Raw genomic sequence first — 19,220 nt, 5'->3', positions numbered from 1 at the left:
TCTACTGGTTTCAAAACCCGTATTTTATCCGTTTTAAGAGCTTCAGTTATTATTGAGCCGGGTCGCTCTTTACTTACAGTTCGTTACCACGAACTGTTTGATAGAAATATTTCACGTAACCAACTGAAGAAAGGTGTCTCTATTTTGACAAATGTTCGGTGTCAGAATTACACATTATTGGTTGGGGTTGTGATTCGTTATCGATTAAAACTTACACAAATTACTAGTATCCGTTTAAAAATTATTGGTCAGAATATATGCAATGAATTTCCAAAAATGTACCCAAAATATTAAAATTCAATTTGAACAATGAATCGAAAATGCTAAAAACAAATTTCAACAATGAATTTGAAGTTCATCTTTTAACGTTTTTCAAGGGAGAGTTTTTGGGTTAATATCGTTGGATTTTTGGGTTAAGAGGTTGTTGGTAGGTGGTTTAAGAGGTTGCTTTGCTTTAATGAGCAAAGCGACTTTGCGTTATCTTTTTAAAATAATTTAAAAAGGTAAAAATCATCCAAAGCCTTAGCTGGCGCATAGAGTGTCATCGACGCTTATGTTGCTGGGTCTTTTTTCTTCTTTTTTTTACACGGACAAGTAGCAAGCTTGTCGCCCAATCTTGCTGCGTTGGGGTCGAACCCTGGATTGCTTTGTAGGTGTGATTGGCCATTGACAAACCAAAAGGACAAACACATAAATCAAATGTTGGTCAAGCCCTTTTTTACAAGGAAATGATACTCTTTCTCTCTTGTTCATTCTTTCTTACTTGTATCTGCTGTTGGGAGAAAGTGAATAAAAATGCTTTTCATGTTCATGAGAAAGACGAGTGGTAACTGTAAGTTGGTCCTCTGCTCATTATAATAGTTCTCTTTCTCTCTTTAATAAAAGAAAAAAAAATAACAATGGAAATGAGTGTGCTTATCAATTAGTAAAAGATACCTGTTTTGGTATATGACAAGATTGTGATTTGTGTTTATAGACAAGAAAGAGGGTAAAGCAATTTATATTAAATGTGGAAAGACGAAAATGACAAAATTAGATCCAAGCTTATTTAAAGGTGAACCAAATCATTTGCGCTTTATAGCAAAGGCAAACTAGAGTTTGACCCCCAAAGAAATTGCAATAGAAATGGTTTTTACACCATAAGTTCCGGTAATTGTTCGTTGTTCTTGAACTGAATTATTATTTCGATGTAAAAAGACGAGATGAGTGCGAAAATGGAGTCAAATTTGGTGTACGGTATATAAAAAAAAGTTTCTTTCGCTGGCTAAATTGTCGGTTTTGAGATATAATAAATTTGTTAGCCTGAATCTGATCGTCTCTGGCTCCATTACCTGATGGGTCGGCCTAAAAAGAGTGATTGCAAGATGTTTATAAAAACATGAAAAATATTTGAAAAGGGAAATCATCTATGAAACTAGTTTTCAGCAGCCGACATTTAAAATCCCTGTTAGAATAAACTATTATCAACACACTGACTAGTCTTCACTACTGATAATATTATCGAATCAACTTCATGGACATTTGAAAGACAGAATCAAACTCCACTAGTATTCACAAATTATTCTTTTGATTCAGATATGTAAGCTTCGACGTTCTCTTCATATTTATAGCTTTTGATTTTTGGAGGGTTAGAACATGCTGTACCTTTGCACGTTTTACAGGCTGCAGTGGAAGCTAAGCTGTTTTTAAAGCAGCTACATCTCGTTGAGCTACATTCCAATTGACAGAAGCACTTAAGGATTTTCAAAAGCAGACGAGGGGCTGGTGGGACGTCAGTATTCAATTGATTCAAAAAGTAATCTATATTTTTTCAACCCCATTCCTCGGCTTTAAGTTCCGAATCAGGATCTCCACTCCATACCTGAGCTTGGCAGAAAACCCTGTAACTGTGGAATTTAGCCGCATCAGAAGTTGGTGGTAACTGTTGGTAACAAACATGCTAGCAGTAGTCACCTTCTTTCTAAAAACTTCTTTGCGGACTTCATTCAGATTCCCCCCTTTTGATGAGCCATATATCATGAGAAGAGCATCTTCCCCAGCAACCCTTACTTCCTCCTTCGAAGCTGACTTCAGCATGAAAACTGCAGCTGATGTACGAAAATCGGCATCTGCCATTAGCTTCTCCAGAGCAAGGCCTTTTCCCACACTGTGGATCTGTGAAGTAGAGTCAAAGCCTAAGATGGCGTGAGCAAAAAGAATCAGATGGCATGTCTCTTGGCCCAGCTTCTTCTCTTTCAATTTGTGAAAATCCCATATTCAGGCAGCTTTATTTGACTTTGCTTCAAGTGCAGAGAATAGTTTCTTGCTTAATAGGTCACCATGAAAACACAATAGAACCAAAAGATCAGTATCATCTCCGATGACAGCAATGTTGTAATACCAGGAAGAATCAACAGCAGCTTACACAATTGGGATATCTGTATCACTTGGTGCCTGGAACACGACGAAGCCCTTTGATCGGAGATAAACAGCCATTGCGCAGATAAACCTGGCCTTGTTTTTCTTGCAGGACAAGAATTCATCCTTTTTTACCTTCAGCTGCATATCTGCTGTGAAGAACATCTCACGGCTGATTATACGTCTTCTCTTCGACTGGTCCATATCATTTATGGTAGCTCCGCCATCGTAGCCGTCGAGCACAATAGTGGTAGATGAAAACTTTTGAGTCACGTAAGAAGCATAATGGTCAAGTATTTTGGAGTGTCGTTCGTTTGTGGCCCATGGAATTCTGTGCAGAAGAGCTCCACCGTCGATGATATATTGAATGCCTTTGGAAGGGGAGAAGAGCGCTCCTCAAGATTGCATGTCTAATGTATAGCCTTGGCAAACTCTGGCTTGTTCGGAGACCGGAGCATGCAAGAACTGTCAAAAAGTGATACAGGGTAGGAACACTTTTCGTGTTGAAAGTACTCAGATTCTGTGAGATTGATCCTCTTTTCTAGTGTGATGAACCTCTGAAAAAGCAGAGTTGGGTCCTGTCTTTTGTAATCTCCACCTGGGTTCTGTTTTTTAGTAATTTAAATTGCCTATTGTTTTCGTCGAAACACAAAATCAGCGACCATCTTTCCAGGCATGGAACTTAATAAATGATTACTCTGGATAATTTTTAATTGTGACTTTTTAGCTTACGGCTTTATCCGAGAAATCACTTGGACAAAGCATGAGATGAAACGTTGATATAATTTGTTGCATGCGAAGGTGATGAAAGGGGTGTAGCTGCCTTCTGTGCCTTAACTGGTCTTCTAAACGAGCCAAACATAATTTATCAGTCCGCTTATTATTATTTTTTTTTTTTTGTAACAACAATTGACGAAATGGAGGACAGTAAGTACTAAAAGAAACATATCAAATGAAAATAAAAAGTGCATATTGATGAATATGAAACGGGTGTTCTAGTAGACCGTACATCAGCTAAATTTGATTTTTGGGCTCAGCTCATCATTTTATGTCAGAATAGTTGCCTTCTGATAGTATGGTGAAAAAGAGGTCACAGCGATGAGAAGAGTAAAATCACATATTGATGATAATGGAACTTTTTCTGGTACATTGTACATCCAGTTTGCTTTCATTTTCGGTCTCAGCTCTTCATTTTACATCGGGACGGTACTTCATATACACAAAAACAAAAATTTACAGACAGTTCATTTTTTGTTAGAAAAAACTGAAAAAATTGACACGAAAAGCAAAAAAAAAACAAGTTTCGTCGACCTAGAATGTACAACTTTGGATATGTTGTTGAGCTTTTTTTTTTCTACAGCATGGTATAAAAATCATTTCTGTTGCAATTTGTTTGGGGTCGACCCATATTTTTGGCTAGTTTGCCTGCACTATTACTGAAAACAATTTTCGTGTCGAATATTGTTTTGTTTGTGATTCATCAACAACAACAAAAAAAGAAAATCCCAAGCTGTAAAACGTATGAATATAAAAGCTAACCCATACAGCATTGAGGTGACCATACCTCAAGCCTTTTAAAAGGCCAACGTCGTTTGTGCTTTACTGAAAACGATATATATTTAGAACTGTTGCAGAACACATATATTAGAGACAAATTGCTTATTTTGTCGCAGGACAGCTTCGGATTGATCAAAACTCAAAGACTTGTTGAATAGAAACGAGAAATAATTGGATAGTTTTTGGCTTGCTTTAGTTGCAAACCCTGACTAGGAGGAAAATAAGCTAAGTCCGACCATTCAATTTACTCTGTGAAAAAATGAGCTAAGTTGTGACTCAGTGCAAGAAAGAGCTAAATCGAGCCCAGTTTCTCAGAAACAAGTAAATTGGATTCATTCACTATACTCCCAAATTTACTGTAAGTGGGAGCAAAACAAGTGCCTTATGGCAACAAATTTTTCATTTTGACCCGAAATCTTCGATTTGAATCACGGAGTGGCAACTCTGGCTTAGAAACCAATATTTTCTTTTTGACGGGAAAAAATGATACAAAACAATTTCCCTGTTGGAGCTGCAACCAACTAATTATATTTGCTGGCAAGACATGACTTGACAGTTCTTGGCTATCTTGAAAATATAAACCGTTCCTTTTTTTTGAAAGTTCAAGCTTTTAGATTTTCAGATAAATGAACTCTTTTAAAGATATGTTAATTTAGGGAAAGTGATATGGAAAATAACAAGGTCAGTTTGCTGACAGAGCAATAAACTGCTCTTGCGAAAAGGGAATACAAGGGACAAAATGGCCATATTTAGATTTGACAAAAGATAATCCAAAGGAAAGTAAGAAAAAAGCCTCGTAAGTCACTTAATAGAAAGAAACTATTTTTTTTAAATGAAGGTAAAGAGTAAGATTGAAACTTAAAATGGACAGAAATTATTCTGTATATGAGAGGGACTGCCCCAACTTCGACCCACCACTCTTTACGATTTTAAGGAGACCACACTTTTAAGAAGACCTTCATTTGCTCGTTAAACAGGCTATTGACTAACCATTCGTTTTTTTTTTTTTTTTTTTTTTTTTTTTTTTTTTTTTTTTTACCGTTTTTGAACTAAGTAAAATTAAATTCACACAACTTGATGCTTTGGTGAACTTTCATAAATGAAGTTTTAATTAGTATCCTTGAGATCCTTGGCTAAAGAGTTCCATTCAAATTGTCTTCACTTAACTAACCATGAAATACAATAACACTACATTCACGGAAATTGTGAAGTATAAAATGAGTCTCGCTTTCTGTGTGAAGTAGAAGATTAGCTGATTTTATGCAACGAAACCATTTCAGAACAGGAGATTTGGTTCAGGAGATTTGGTTCGTTCATCTCATTTTAGTTAGTCTGACTTGGATGACCATATTGATAGTGGATTATAAGGATTACGTATTATGGACCATGTGGACTAAATTTGGGCTTATATTTATTTTAGATGCGTGTCTGATTGAATGGGAACATGCGCTGACACGCGTGGGATGGGTGTTTTGAGATAGCCATTTTGTTCAGCGTAGTTGATTTCCAGATAGAAAATATGTTTTTGAGGAGGACACTCCCCCACAACCCTCCGGGCAAGGGTTTTAAGTTATGTCCTGGGGGCATATAAGGTTTTTATAGAAGGCGTTGTCGAAAAATTTCAAAAAAGGGATGGGATGTGATGAGTGTATACCTATGGCTCACGTAAGGGGAATTTTTAGCTCGATTGTACCGCCGAATTCGCTTTATTCTTCTTACATGGATGTGTCAAGGGCGTCTACTTTGTTAGCAGGGTTTGAGTCAAAGCCCTATTTTTTAACATTTTCAGCTTCAAGCTTGCGTTAGATAGTTTCTGGTTGCTCCAGGTTTCTGGACAGATGCAAAAACCTACTCATAGGGGTAAAAGAAATTTCAATTTATACCCTGGAAGTGCGATTTGTAACCTCAGGGTTGAATGAAACGTCAGAGCTAATCGTTGATCAGAGTTCCACTTCGAAAATTCTAGTAGACAACCTTGGGATGATTTTAGTGCGTGATTTACAATTTCTGTCCCTAACGGCAGTTTTTTTTCACTCGATTGATTTCAAGATCGACAGCTTTCATAAGCAATTGAGGAAGTGAGTCTCCCACTAAGGCAATATCATCCATAAAATCTTAGTAAAAGGGGAATTTTCCGCAAACTTACGGCCAAGAGGTTAGTTCTGGGAGGTCTTTTGCTCCGCATGGTCTTTAATTGAGTTGAGTGATTCTGGTGCTCTAACTCACCTCTTAAATACTCTGACTGAAAAATAGTTACTTGTATTGCCATCAGAATTCTATTCTTGGCGTCTTCCTAGAAGGCTTTCGACCGATAGGCTAGTTTAGTTGGTAGCCTTACAGCATATAGAATTAACCTCAATGACTGACCATTTATGGGCCCAAGTTTGGCCCTGAAGACACCAAAAGCAGTTTGAGTAGCTCTGTTCAATACACTTTTCAATACACTATTATAAATGTTTGTGAATGCTGGTTGTAGAGCCGTTTCTCATTAGACCTTGTTATTTCAGGGACCAGTTGTGATTGCCTCCTCCCAAGGGGGTGTTGACATCGAAGAAGTGGCTGCAGATAATCCCAATGCTATTCTTAAAGAGCCTATTGACACAATGAAAGGTAAACAGTATTACCTTTTGCTGTTTTTCAGAGTCTTTGAAATTTTGTTTAAACTTTTCTTCGTTGTCATATTAACTTGAACACCCCACTCCCTCTTTTAAAATTAGGAAACAATTCCTAGTTCATAATGGTTGTATATTCAAGAAAAAGCTTTAGAAAAACTATAAAAAGTTCTAATGAATTTAATTGAATTTATTTGCTCTTTACGCTAAAGTTTGACTCCTTCTCACAACTCTATTTTTTTTAAACAATAAAAAACTTTAGCGTAAAGAGCGAGGCGTTGAGGAGGGGACAGCCGCTTTCATATACGGAATAATTTCTGTTCGTTTTAAGTTTTAATGTCGCCCCTTACTTTCAGTTAAAAAGACTTTTTTTTATTATTTAATTGCCACAAAGAGCTACCGTAGTCGAGTAGATTGCACACTGGACATGCAATCCTAAGTTTCGGGCGGGGGCTGGAGTCCTGGTATCGCCATACCTTAGGCGTGGGGTGGTGGTCAATGTTGGAACTCAGCAAGATCAGCCGCCATCAGCCGTGGGAGCCTACAGTTAAATAAATTCCCAGGTAACTAATTTCGAATTCCTGGTGAGACGGAAAAACGCCTGATCCTGCGGAAAGTACAAATTTACCAGATTTTTGGTAAATACAATTAGCCACAGATTTGCAAAAAATAGGCTCAGATTCTTTAGATACCAATTTTTATCACAATTAAAGATTATTTCAGTCTGGTTTTGACTGTGTTTGGACTTTAATTTTCCAATATTAGGAGTTTCACCTTCAATAGAAATCAAACATAGCTTGTGAAATATGTTCTTAACACGCTTGGTTTAGACATACATGCTGCGACCTCGATGGTTCTTCAAAGTTAAACATTTAATTAATTATAGCCATTCCTTGGATTTAAGACCGTATCCTGGGGGTTATGAGACTTGAACCCCCTCCCGAAATGTTGGTCTTACTCATAAAAACCTAACAAAAATGCATATTAAATTTTTTATGTGTTTTAAAGTTCTTATTTGTATCCCACCCCCCGAAAAAATACACCCCCTCCCCCCAACAAAAATCCCAGATATGGCCTAGCTTGAATAGTCCATTAATAACCATGAGTTGAAAAAGGTACACCATTTCTGTATTTACAAGGATTGTAGGGAGTCTGGAAAAGGTGCAGCTCCAAGGCTCCCACTTTCTGCCTTCCAATAACACAAATTAAAATCGCTCTTTGACTCTAATTTCAAAAAGGTAAATGTCATGCTTGCTTCTGGGGCCGCACGGAACATGTTGACCCGGAGTCAAATTTTTTTTTAACATTTTGGCCGTAATAATTAAAATTGTCATCCTTGTATTGTGACCTGATACCTTGTTTGGTTGATTACACACATTGGGTTTCAAAGGACGGTTTGCTGCCCTCCAACTGGTTTTGGGCCTTGAAAGGGGCACTTCTGTGGAATTTATTGATTCTTACCTGAACTTTCTATGTTCATTCTTTGTGTATAATGGAACTCGGAAAAATACACGGGGAACATATCATTTATGCTAAACTTGTGCTAGCAAGTCGACTCTAAAGAAACAAAAATTTCTATTGGACGTTTTCTGGCTGTGTTATTAAATTTTCTTTTATTCATCTTTAAGCATTAATATCGTTTTTTTAATGCAGCATGTCTGAAATATTTACTTGTTTTACAAAGTAAAGAAATAACATCCTAGATCTTGTGACTCTCAGTAAGTACATTCTGATAGTTCAACAAAAGAGTAAAGCACAAAGAGAAAGTTTCTTTGGAAATTGTCCTTCTCTTGGAGTAAATATTAGGCGAGAAACAGTAACTCAAATGCTAAACCAGGTCACGTATAGATTTTCTTTTTCAAAATAATCAATAAAAAGCTTTAAAAATCTTTCGGAGAAAACTAAACCTGTACGTGATTTGGCTGCAAGTATAAATTGTTTTTTCGTACTTAAGGTACCAATGACAGTGAAAATGAAATCTGATTGTTTTAATTGGCTAATTGGAAACTTACACAACCATATATATAAATTAAAATCAGGAATTCATTTCTAATGAAAAAGACTTCTAAATGCAGTTATACAGTTTTTGGTGGTAGCGGGCGCCAAATTTAAAAAAAGAGACGTGAGTGAAAAACCAGCAAAAAGAAACTAAATACGTGGCACCAGACATCCTAATCTTTCTTGTGAAGGTGAAATATTGTTTCGGAGTCAATTGATTGTTAATGTCTGAGTTTAACCGACGAAAAGCTTTGTCAACTTTAACTGATTAATTTTGCTTATATATTTTTCATGGTTTAAAGTGGGAACACTGACGAAGATGTGACTACCCTAAAACAGTTTATAATTTTGTAACAACTAAAATTCAAATCTTAGAAACTTGCGGTTTTCAGGTACGAATTGACGTGAGATGGGTCAAGGGGGGAATACTCTTTTTATTTTGATGTTGATAAAAATTTTGATGTCTGTTACTTCAAGGTTGCCAACCTTCAGCAAGTAATCATTTGACAATAGGAGATAACACAGAGATAGAAGGGGATAATACTGAGGTGTCCCCAGTAGCAATATTTTTCTAATACCCCTTCTGAAAAATGGAATCCTCAAGACCTGAAAGATTATTTTTGATAATTGGAAAACAAGTTGTAGGTTTTGCGGTGATTTTATTTTCAAAGCATTGTTACGCAAAAGGCAAACTTCAGTACAAAAAGCAAGGGGCTGAAGCAGCCCCCATCTCATATTTACGATTACCTTGCATATGATATTTAGAACGGATAAATTTAATAAAAAGTAACAATTTTTTTTCGAATGAAATTAAAAAATGTAAATTCTAAAACGAATAAATTATCTTTTTTATAAGGAGGGATTTGTCACCCCTCTAAATCTCTCCGCTCTTTACGCTAAATTTTTAATTTATTATAAATATTTATTATCCTTTTAATAAATCATAACTGAAGTTTTACTGTAAAAAGCGCGAGGTTTGTCGGGGGTGGCAGTTATGTCGTGAGATTTATTAATAGAGTTTTCTCAACAATAAAATGCTTGATTTAATTTTTTTACATTTATTAATATCAATTTGTTTAATCATGGATGAAAATTGCTTTACTACAAAAGGATTATCTAAGCGTTTTGTCTGGGAAGTTTCCTGAAAGTAAAAAGAAATTTCCTAGGTTGGAGAAGTCCTTTGTTATAAATAATCAGTCAGGCGCGTCTGTCTAAGATGCAGAGATTTTTCAAACCGTCATTAAAAAAAAAATAAGAAATGTATGCGGAAGAGCTTGCAAAGAAAAAAAAATATATCCGTCTTCTAATAATGGTTATTTGTGTCATAGAGATACTTTTTTTACCGAGTGTCAGCAAAAAAGGTCAAAGGCTTTACCAAAAGCATTTGTGTTAGCAACTCAGGGTTTCTCTCGTATGTAGTTCTCTTTTCTTTCCTCTTCTCTATTTATCTCTCCTTCTATTCCTCTCTCGTTCCTTCTTTCTCCCTTTTTCTCTCTTTCTCTTCTCTCGTTTCCCCTCTATACCTCTCTTAAAATTATCAAAGACATTGGTCTAACTAGGTTCAGGGGTGGCAAGGGGGGCAGTTACCTCCCCCCAATACTCCCCCCAATGACTATCCAAATATGGACCCTTTGTGCCCCCCCCCCCCTAATAAAAATGCTGGAGATTTGCCCCTGACTAGGTTTCAAAAGCAGAGAAAAGCAAAAAGTTGGTGTGGATTAAATGCAGATAAACAGATATATAAAGCAGATATGATATATTGTGATTTGAACCAAAACAGACAAAGATAAGCAAAAAGAACGAAGAAACTTAAATTTAGTTCAAATTAGATATAGAAATAAAAAAATAAAAAAAATAGCAGAGGCTAGAGAAAATCGAACAGAAACTTACACATTTACAATTTCTTGCCCATATAGCCAAAATATAAAGAACGGTACGTTTTTGTAAGGATAATGAACTCTAAAGATAATTTTTAGTCTATTGTGTTAGATTGTTCTGGAGGAGGGTTTTGGACTGTTCTGGCAGATAGTTCCCTATGCGCGTGTGTAAAACAGGCTATTTGTGAAAAGCTAAGACATATTAGGTGAACTTAGTTTCTACATGTATTAAAAGGTTTTTAAAAGGTTAAATGATGAAGGTTTTCAATAATTTTTCAGCCTATACATAGTTTAGCAAATTGGCTGCACGTAGTTTTGTCAGTTTCATTTAATCTCGGCAAACCCCCTCCCCCAAAAAGTGTATACGATCCCCTAAAAAAATAGATAAATAAAAAACGAAATCTGATCAATAAACATTAGTCGCTATTGCATATTAGTTGGTAGGAGCCCTAAATGTTTATAATTCATAAATTATACATATAAAAATATTTATAATGTTGTATAAGCAAGAAGGTATTACAGCTTTTAGAAGGTAAAAAAAGTATTTTTTTTCGTTTTTCTAGAATTGGATTCTTTTTTTCTGTCTCAAATTTGATAAATCAGGCTGTTTCATTCTTGTACGTTTTGAGTATCACATAAACATTTATTTTTGTTTTCGCAACCATTTTAATCCGGTCTAATGAAACCGCTATGGCAAAATTACAAGTTAATTTGATGCTCCAAAAATTTAAAAAAGATCTCTCAAGTAGAGATTTGTTTTCCATTTTCTTGTTTTCCTAACCAATCGAGTTGATTAGAAGATTCTGGCGGTATTTTCCTCTTATCTTGTCTTTCTTAATTCTGCTTCACTGGTCAAAAGAGCAGTAAGCAATGAAGCTCACTTTACTGTAGCTAGGAGAAGCAATTAAAGAAAGTTAAAAGCAGTATCGTTAGTAGAAGGAAACATAAAAAAAAGTTAATTAGAAGGTAAATTTTCGGTTGAAATCAGTGTTGTAGAAAAATATTGATCACTTTAATTGTATAAATACAGTACCAGGGGACCAAGCATCGGTTGGTGAAGCAAATTTCAGACATAAACGGCGTCTGACGAATCCCCCGTGCTTCCGCCGAAAATTCCCCCATGGAAAGACAATCCCTCATACCATGATTCACAGGAAAAAAATATGTAAATTTTCTAGATTTAGTTGTATTGGCCTTAATTTTATTTATTTCGTTTAAATAAAATTTTGTTTAAACAATATTTATAAATAATAATATTATATAGATATATATAAATACAATACAAATATATATATATATATATATATATATATATATATATATATATATATATATATATATATATATATATATAATATAAATACAAAAATAATATAAATAAATATATTTAAATATAAATGTAATATTATATAAATAATATATAAAAAATAATATTTATTTTGTTTTTGTGTTATAATTTTATTTGTTTTGCCTAGTATATTCATGAATTGGTGCCCCTAGACTATATTGAAGAAAAACAAACTTGCCTTACTAAAAATTGAGTCTAATATAACAATATTTTTAGTTGCAATTGTAAGATCAGTTTCAAAGTTCAATTGACCTGGTTAGTCAACCTGCAAGATTCAGTTGATCTGCAAGGCGGCGAATTTCTTAAACAAGCTGCATACAAATAGGAGTCAAATACCATGCAAAATTAACCCAGGTCGGAACGTTTAAGAATAGTAATGACATGGTCGATATTCACTCACCTTTGTCCAACTGTCCAACTTCATTTTGGCAGTTTTTCCAGTTGTTGGGTCTCTATTTTCAGTCATTAGACGATTTTAAAAAATATATTAAGGGCGGTGGGAAGGGGAGGCGAACTTTTTCAAGATCCTGACCTATCTCGATCGTTTCCTCTGGAAAGTATTAGCATGTCCGGTTTTAGAAAAAAAATATAGTGCCGTTTTCGAGAAAAGGTATATATACATATATATATATATATATATATATATATATATATATATATATATATATATATATATATGTATATATACCTTTTCTCGAAAACGGCACTATATTTTATACTATATTTTACATATGCGAAAACGGTATATATATATATATATATATATATATATATATATATATATATATATATATATATATATATCTGTATATATATGTAAAGAAATAAAGATTTTTGAGCCTTTCAGCTTCCTATTCAAGATTTGTTTTAAAACCTGTCTCGTCTGGACCAGCATTGCCAACTTGGTACATTTTTACTGTTTTCGGTACAATTCAGAAATCCTGGTACAATAAGGTACAGTCGAAAATTCCGTGATGCAATCCAAAATTTCTAGTACATTTCGATATACATTGACTGTATTCACCAAGTTGAGTTTCACCTTTTTGATCTTTTCCTCAAACATTTTCGTCGAATGCAAACTCGATAGAAAAAAAAATCTTCCCGAATTTAAAACTAATCATCACAAGAGGAAACAGTGCTTAAAATCGGTTTCTAAGAGAGATTGAAGACATGAGCTGAAAAAAAGCCGCTTGATTTTCAGTTTACTCTAGTATTTTTGTTGGTTAAATGGAAACTGACTTCGAATGCTATAATTGGGCCACAAAAATGTTTTGTGGTACTATTTTGTAAAAAAAAGTGATACATTTTATCTCAAAGTGTTGGCAACGCTGGTCTGGACATCTGTGGTGCCTTTTCTGAAGTGTTGAATAACGCTAACAAGTATCCTTCGTTTTTTGGCAATTGCTTGAATAAGGCATATAGCGTTTATAACGCTAGAGTAGAACGCAGTTCTTATTTATTTTAGTATTGAAGCAATACCCGATTACTTGTTCGGAAGGAGTATTGGTTCCGAAGCAGAGGAAAGTGTTATCTCTGGTGTGCGTGTAACTGAACCACCGTGTAACTGAACCACCGTGCAACTGAACTCCAGTATAACGAACCCCCGTGCAACTGAACCCTCGTGTGACTGAACCACCGGGCAACTGAACCTCATTTAACTAAACCCTCGTGTAACTAAGCCCCGTGCAACTCAACCCCATTTAACTGAACCCCCATGTAACTAAACCCCCATGTAACTGAACCACCGTACAACTGAACCACCGTGCAACTGAACCACCGTACAACTGAACCCTCGTGTAACTGAACCATCGTACAACTGAACCACTGCACCGAAGCCGGTAATTAACCTTTTTCAAACCAAACGATAAACAACTACGAGCGTAGAATATACCAAAAAATGACAACAACAAAATAAGCAAAGTGGTAAAAAGATTACTGTATTTAGACGGTGAGAGCCGCCGTTTACCCCCCCCCCCCCCTCGCAAAAAACATCCCTTAAGGAAAATACCCCGCAGAAAATAACACCTCACGGGAAACACTCCCTTCCCAGAAAATACCTACCCGTGGAAAATCTCCCCCCCCCCCAAAAAAAAAAGAAATACCTCTTGCGGTTGGTTAGTCTCCAATCACTTTCGGCTTATAAAAAAAGACTAGAAATGCCTGGGGATTATCAAACAATTTCTACCTCCATCCTCTTGTCGTTTCTCTCTTAGAGCTAATTCTGTATTTATTTGAAGGCTCAATGAGATTTGAGATGTTTTGGCATCAAAATGCACCCTTTGAGGTATTTCCCTCTTTTCCTAGCTACAAAACAATTAGATAACCGCGTTGCAGAAGTTTCAGTTCCTTTTTAAGTTTTTTTTTATTTGTTTATTGCTTACAGGTAGTATTTGTCATTGGGAAACATACGAAATTTTTTTGTGTGAGGGTTTTCCGGAGGATCTTTCATGAGAAGAAATTATTTGTACTGAGGGGGGGCAAGATTTACACATAAATTCCTCTTTTCCACTTCCCTTAGAACTTCTCAATTAAACTAAAAATTAACACGACTCAAAGAAGATTTTTAAATTTGAAAACCATAATTTCCGCGAGGCAGGTATTTTCCAGGTGGTGAGTTTTCTGTGGTTGGAGGAGGGGACATTTTCCATGGGGGATGGGGGTAAACGCTTAGACCCGTAGAAAGTGACAGGGTGAAGGGAACCCCAATTAAAAGACATAACAAAGAGAACTAAATCTGGATTTAAGAGATTATGACGTCTGATTTTCGTTGTTTTTGCTACTGATTCTCAGTAGCACGAGGGTTCAGTTGCACGGTGGTTCAGTTGCATGGTGGTTCAGTTGCAAGGTGGTTCAGTTCCAGGGGATCAGTTGCTTGGGGTTCAGTTACAATGGAACCGTTATCTCTACTAATCGTCTTATATCTGCCAATGAGACGACAAAAATACGAGGAAGGTGTGATCCTTTTAAGCGTTTTATAGATGAGTTTAGGGTCCTTATTTAAATCTCCACAATTTGTATACAAGCTTCCTAAGACCTAGAACACTTGTAACCCTTATTACACGAATTACGACGAGGCTTTAGAATACCCTATATACATGTGTTGCTATGGCCCACAGGCTTTTTGCAATAAATCTAATCTTATCTTATTATTATTATATACCCTCGAAACCACTCATAATAAGAGCCCTAGTGCTATCCGTGCCTAGGTATTTAGTGAATCCGTCCTGCATGATCTTAATAAAAAGAAAATGTTTAACTACATATCAACAAAGTGCCTCAAATTGAATGGTTCTAAACAGCTTTGGACGTTTTTATAACGAATTTAGGTTTATAGTATTTAGATTATTTTTTTGCGCAAGAAGCAATTAAAACCAAAATCGAAAGGGAATTTCAAAATTATTATAAATCCTCCTCAACCCTCAATCCCTGTTACAAAAGATAAAGCCATCGTTAACTCCTTTGTGCATAGACATGTAGTCTTCTGGAAAAAAATTCAAATGCCTGTTATACAGATTTCTGAGGGGTTATCTATCACTCGAAAAAATTGTCAGGTTTCTGGAAGGAAACCTTCTGTGGCTGTGTTTGTGGCTGAGGCTATGTTGACTGTTTATGTGCGGTTTGTGGCTATGTCCTCATGCCATGTAGAAGATGCAACGATGATTCGTTTCTATGAAGGATTCGACTACTATTTGGTTCAAGTAAAAAAAGGAAAGAAAAATGACCGAGTACCAAAAAATATATCCCTCTGCTCACTTCTAATTGTATCCAGTGTAATATTAACGACTTAAAACACCTCGAAGCGGAATTTTTCTCGTTAAACTCACTATTTTTGTCTACACTGTGCTGGGACTGGTTTTAAGGGGATTCTGATCCGTCATCTTTGGTGCTAAAGGAAGCTGAAAATCGTGACGAACAGCTACCGTTGGCTGCATAGACACAGCACTCCTCTTTCTGGCTGGCTCCATTGGATGCTCGTCTTCCCTAGGTTTACCCTGGCAAGTTATAGTGTTTTCAGTTGTGCCTTTAATTAAACTTTCAGGGTTCTCAAGTCTGAAGTCGACCAAGTCCTTCCGAAAGCCTTTCCATTTTTCCATCGTCTCAAAATGAGCAATATAAACAAGCCGTGTATTGCTTATTGCCTGATCAATTATGTGAAATGCGACCCTGAGCTACTATATCATAAGAGACTCAGGATGGCCTTTTCGAAGAGGCCATCTAGAGGCTTGAAATAAAGATGGTATTAAAGGTAACAAGATGGTCAAGGAAAATAATACCTCCCATGTACCAATTTTACAAAGTTATGACTTATGGCTATTTAACCTAGATGAACTTCGTGTTCGTTTCGCACAACCTTCGGACTTATGAGCTTTTCCGTCATACTTAAGTTTAGGATATCTGTGCTGTTGCCTAGCCACTTGATAGGTACCATTTCATCATCATCATCGTTTTCATCAACAATATAAGAAAACAGTTCCATTCTCGTTTTCTAAGTTTCTTACGTTTAAAGTTGGGTACAATGCAACCGACTTGCGGAAACAGTGCCTGTGTAAAAGATGCTGTGATTCTTGAGCTCTTGAATCAGGAGAATGCCTACAAGAAAATTGTCACAGAACGCTTTCAATATCTTGGTGGCTAAGTTGTAGTGACGAAAAACCTGAAAATTTAACAGTAAACCCGATGAGGGATCACAGCAAAATAATAGAGAATTCCTGATGGGGCATGGTTTAAATTGGTTATAATTTAATGGGGCATGGTTATAATTCCTGAAGAAGGTGTTGTCGTAGAAACTTCTAAAAAAAGCTCATTCGATTGGAAATTGGAGTGGCTAGTGCCCTTTTTAATGGTCGAAAGTGATTGGAGGGCAACTAGCCCCCCCACGCCCATCATTCCCCCAACACATCCAATCAACATTTTTAGCTAGCCTGTTAGTTAAGCGGAGTTGATTTCAAGATAGAAAATATGTTTTTGAAGCGGACACTCCCCCACAGCCCTCAGGGCAATGGTTTTAATTTATGCCCTGGGGGCATATAAGGTTTTTAAAGAAGGTGTTGTATTAGAAGCTTAAAAAGAAGATCATTCGATTGGAGATTCAAAGGGCTAGTGCCCTTTTTAATAGTCGGAAGTGATTGGAGGGCAACTAGTCCCCCTCCCCCACGCCCACCATTCCCCCAAACACACCCAATAAAAATTTTTATGTAGCCATTTTGTTTAGCATAGTTGATTTCCAAATAGAAAATATATTTTTGAGGAGGACACTCCCCACAACCCTCAGGGCAAGAATTATAAGTTATGCCCTGGGGGCATATAAGGTTTTTATTGAAATTATGTCGTAGAAACTTGAAAAAGGGCACATTCGATTTGAAATTCAAAGGGCTAGTACCCATTTTAATAATCGAAAGAGATTTGAGGGCAACTAACCCCCACCTTTTCCCCAACACACATCCAATCAAAATTTTTAGATACCCATTTTATTCAACGTAGTTGAAAGTTTTGGACATTAGGTCTTTAAGGATGACAACCCCTCCCCCCACAGCTCTCAGGGCAAGGGTTGTAAGTTATGCCCTGGGGGCATAGAAAGGGTTTGTTGAAAGCGTTGTCGTAGAAACTTCAAAAGGGCTGATTCAATTGAAAATTGAAAGGGCTAGTGTCTTTTTAATAGTTGAAAGTGATTGGATAGTGACTAACGCCCCTCTCACGCCCACCATTTTCCAAAAGACATCCGATTAAAATTTTGAGATATCCATTTTGTTCAACGTAGTTGAACGTTCTGGGAATTAGGTCTTTTAGGATGATAACCCCCTCAGAGCCCTCAGTGCAAGGGTTGTAAGTTATGCCCTGGGGGTATATAAGGTTTATATAGAAAGTTGTTGTATAAATCATAGGCAGCGCGATCGCGCTGCCTAAGTAAAGAACAGGGACAGGGACACTCCAGAACGAGACGAGAAACGGAGACTAAGTAAAGAGGAGGACACTCCCCCACAACCCTTAGGGCAAGGGTTTTAAGTTATGCCCTAGGGGGTTATAAGAACGACGTTGGCACAATGTATTATTTATTAGTTTTTGCCTTTAGAGCAGGGCACTTCGTATCGAAGAAGTTGTCGTAGAAACTTCGAAACGTTCAATTGGCAATTGGAGTGGCTTGTGCCCTTTTTAATAGTCGAAACGGATTGGAAGGTGACTAACACCCCTTCCACGCCCACCATTTCCCGAAACACATCCAATCAAAAGTTTGAGATAGCCATTTTGTTCTGCGTAGTTGACTTCCAGATAAAAATTATGTTTTTGAGGACAGTCCCCCACAGCCCCTAGGGCAAGGGTTGTAAGTTATGCCCTGGGGGTATATAAGATTTTTTATAGAAGGCGTTGTCGTAGAAACCTTAAAAAAGGCTCATTCGATTGGAAATTCAAAGAGCTAGTGCCCTTTTTAATAGTCGAAAGTGATTACAGGGCAACTAACCGGCCTCTCACGCCCACCTTTTCTCCAAACACATCTAATCAAAACTTTGAGATAACCATTTTATTCAACGTAGTTTTAAGTTCTGGAAATTAGATCTTTGAGGTTTTAAGTTATGCCCAGGGGGGCATATAAGGTTTTATATAACGCGTTGTCGTAGAAACTTCAAAAAGGGCTCATTCAATTGGAAATTGCAATGGCTAGTGCCCTTTTTAATAGTAGATAGTATTGGAAAGCAACTAACACTCCTTCCACGCCCACCATTTCCCCAAACACATCCAATAAAGATTTTGAAATAGCCATTTTGTTCCGCCCAGTTCAAAGTTCAGGAAATTATACCTTTGAGCAGGACACTCCCCCCAGAGTCTTGGGGGCAAGAGTTATAAGTTATGGCCTGGGGCCATATAATGGTTTTATTGAAATCTTTGTCGTAGAAACTAGAAAAAGGGCTCATTCGATTCGAAATTCAAAGGGCTAGTGCCCTTTTAAATGGTTGAAAGTTATTGGAGGGCAACTACCCCCCCCCCCCTCTCTCACGGCCATCTTTTCCCCAGACACATCCAATCAATATTTTAGATAGCCATTTTATTAAACGTAGTGGAAAGTTTTTGAAATTAGGTCTTTAAGGAGGACACCCCCTCCCCCCCCCACAGCCCTCAGGGCCCGGGTGGTAAGTTATGTCCTGAGGGCGTATAAGGTTTTTATTAAAAGTGTTGTCGTTGAAACTTCAAAAGGGCTCATTCAATTGGAAATTGAAAGGGCTAGTGCCTTTTTTAATAGTTGAAAGTGATTGGAGAGCGACTAAAGCCCCTCTCACGCCCACCATTTTCCCAAACACATCCAATCAAAATTTGAGATGTCAATTCTGTTCAATGTAGTTGAAAGTTCTTGAAATTAGGTATTTTTAAATTATAACCCCCTCAGAGCCCTCAGTGCAAGGGTTGTAAGTTATGCCCTGGGGGCATTTAAAGTTTATA

The 19,220-nt window shown here is 36.7% G+C and overlaps 2 protein-coding genes across 2 annotated transcripts in view; one reads left to right on the top strand and one right to left on the bottom strand.

The window, feature by feature from the left end:
- The window catches only part of LOC148941216 (neuroligin-1-like), a 284,000-nt gene extending 281,399 nt beyond the window's left edge, over window positions 1–2,601 (bottom strand). The window contains exons 1-2 of the mRNA XM_089104121.1: window positions 2,533–2,601; window positions 1,862–2,154 (exon numbers count right to left, since the gene is read on the bottom strand). Of these exons, the coding sequence (XP_088960247.1) occupies window positions 1,862–2,154; window positions 2,533–2,601 (362 nt within the window). The remainder of the gene's footprint in view (window positions 1–1,861; window positions 2,155–2,532) is intronic.
- A 50-nt stretch (window positions 2,602–2,651) lies between these two features.
- The window catches only part of ScsbetaA (Succinyl-coenzyme A synthetase beta subunit, ADP-forming), a 101,870-nt gene continuing 85,301 nt past the window's right edge, over window positions 2,652–19,220 (top strand). The window contains exons 1-2 of the mRNA XM_089104120.1: window positions 2,652–2,690; window positions 6,462–6,564. Coding sequence (XP_088960246.1) covers window positions 2,652–2,690; window positions 6,462–6,564 — 142 coding nt within the window. The remainder of the gene's footprint in view (window positions 2,691–6,461; window positions 6,565–19,220) is intronic.

Source organism: Artemia sp. Qi Xiang Cuo, chromosome 18 (genome assembly GCF_049724085.1).
Source record: "Artemia sp. Qi Xiang Cuo chromosome 18, ASM4972408v1, whole genome shotgun sequence".
Classification (NCBI taxonomy): domain Eukaryota; kingdom Metazoa; phylum Arthropoda; class Branchiopoda; order Anostraca; family Artemiidae; genus Artemia; species Artemia sp. Qi Xiang Cuo.
The sequence above is the reverse complement of the archived record's forward strand: the minus strand, read 5'-3'. Positions and strand labels throughout refer to the sequence as shown.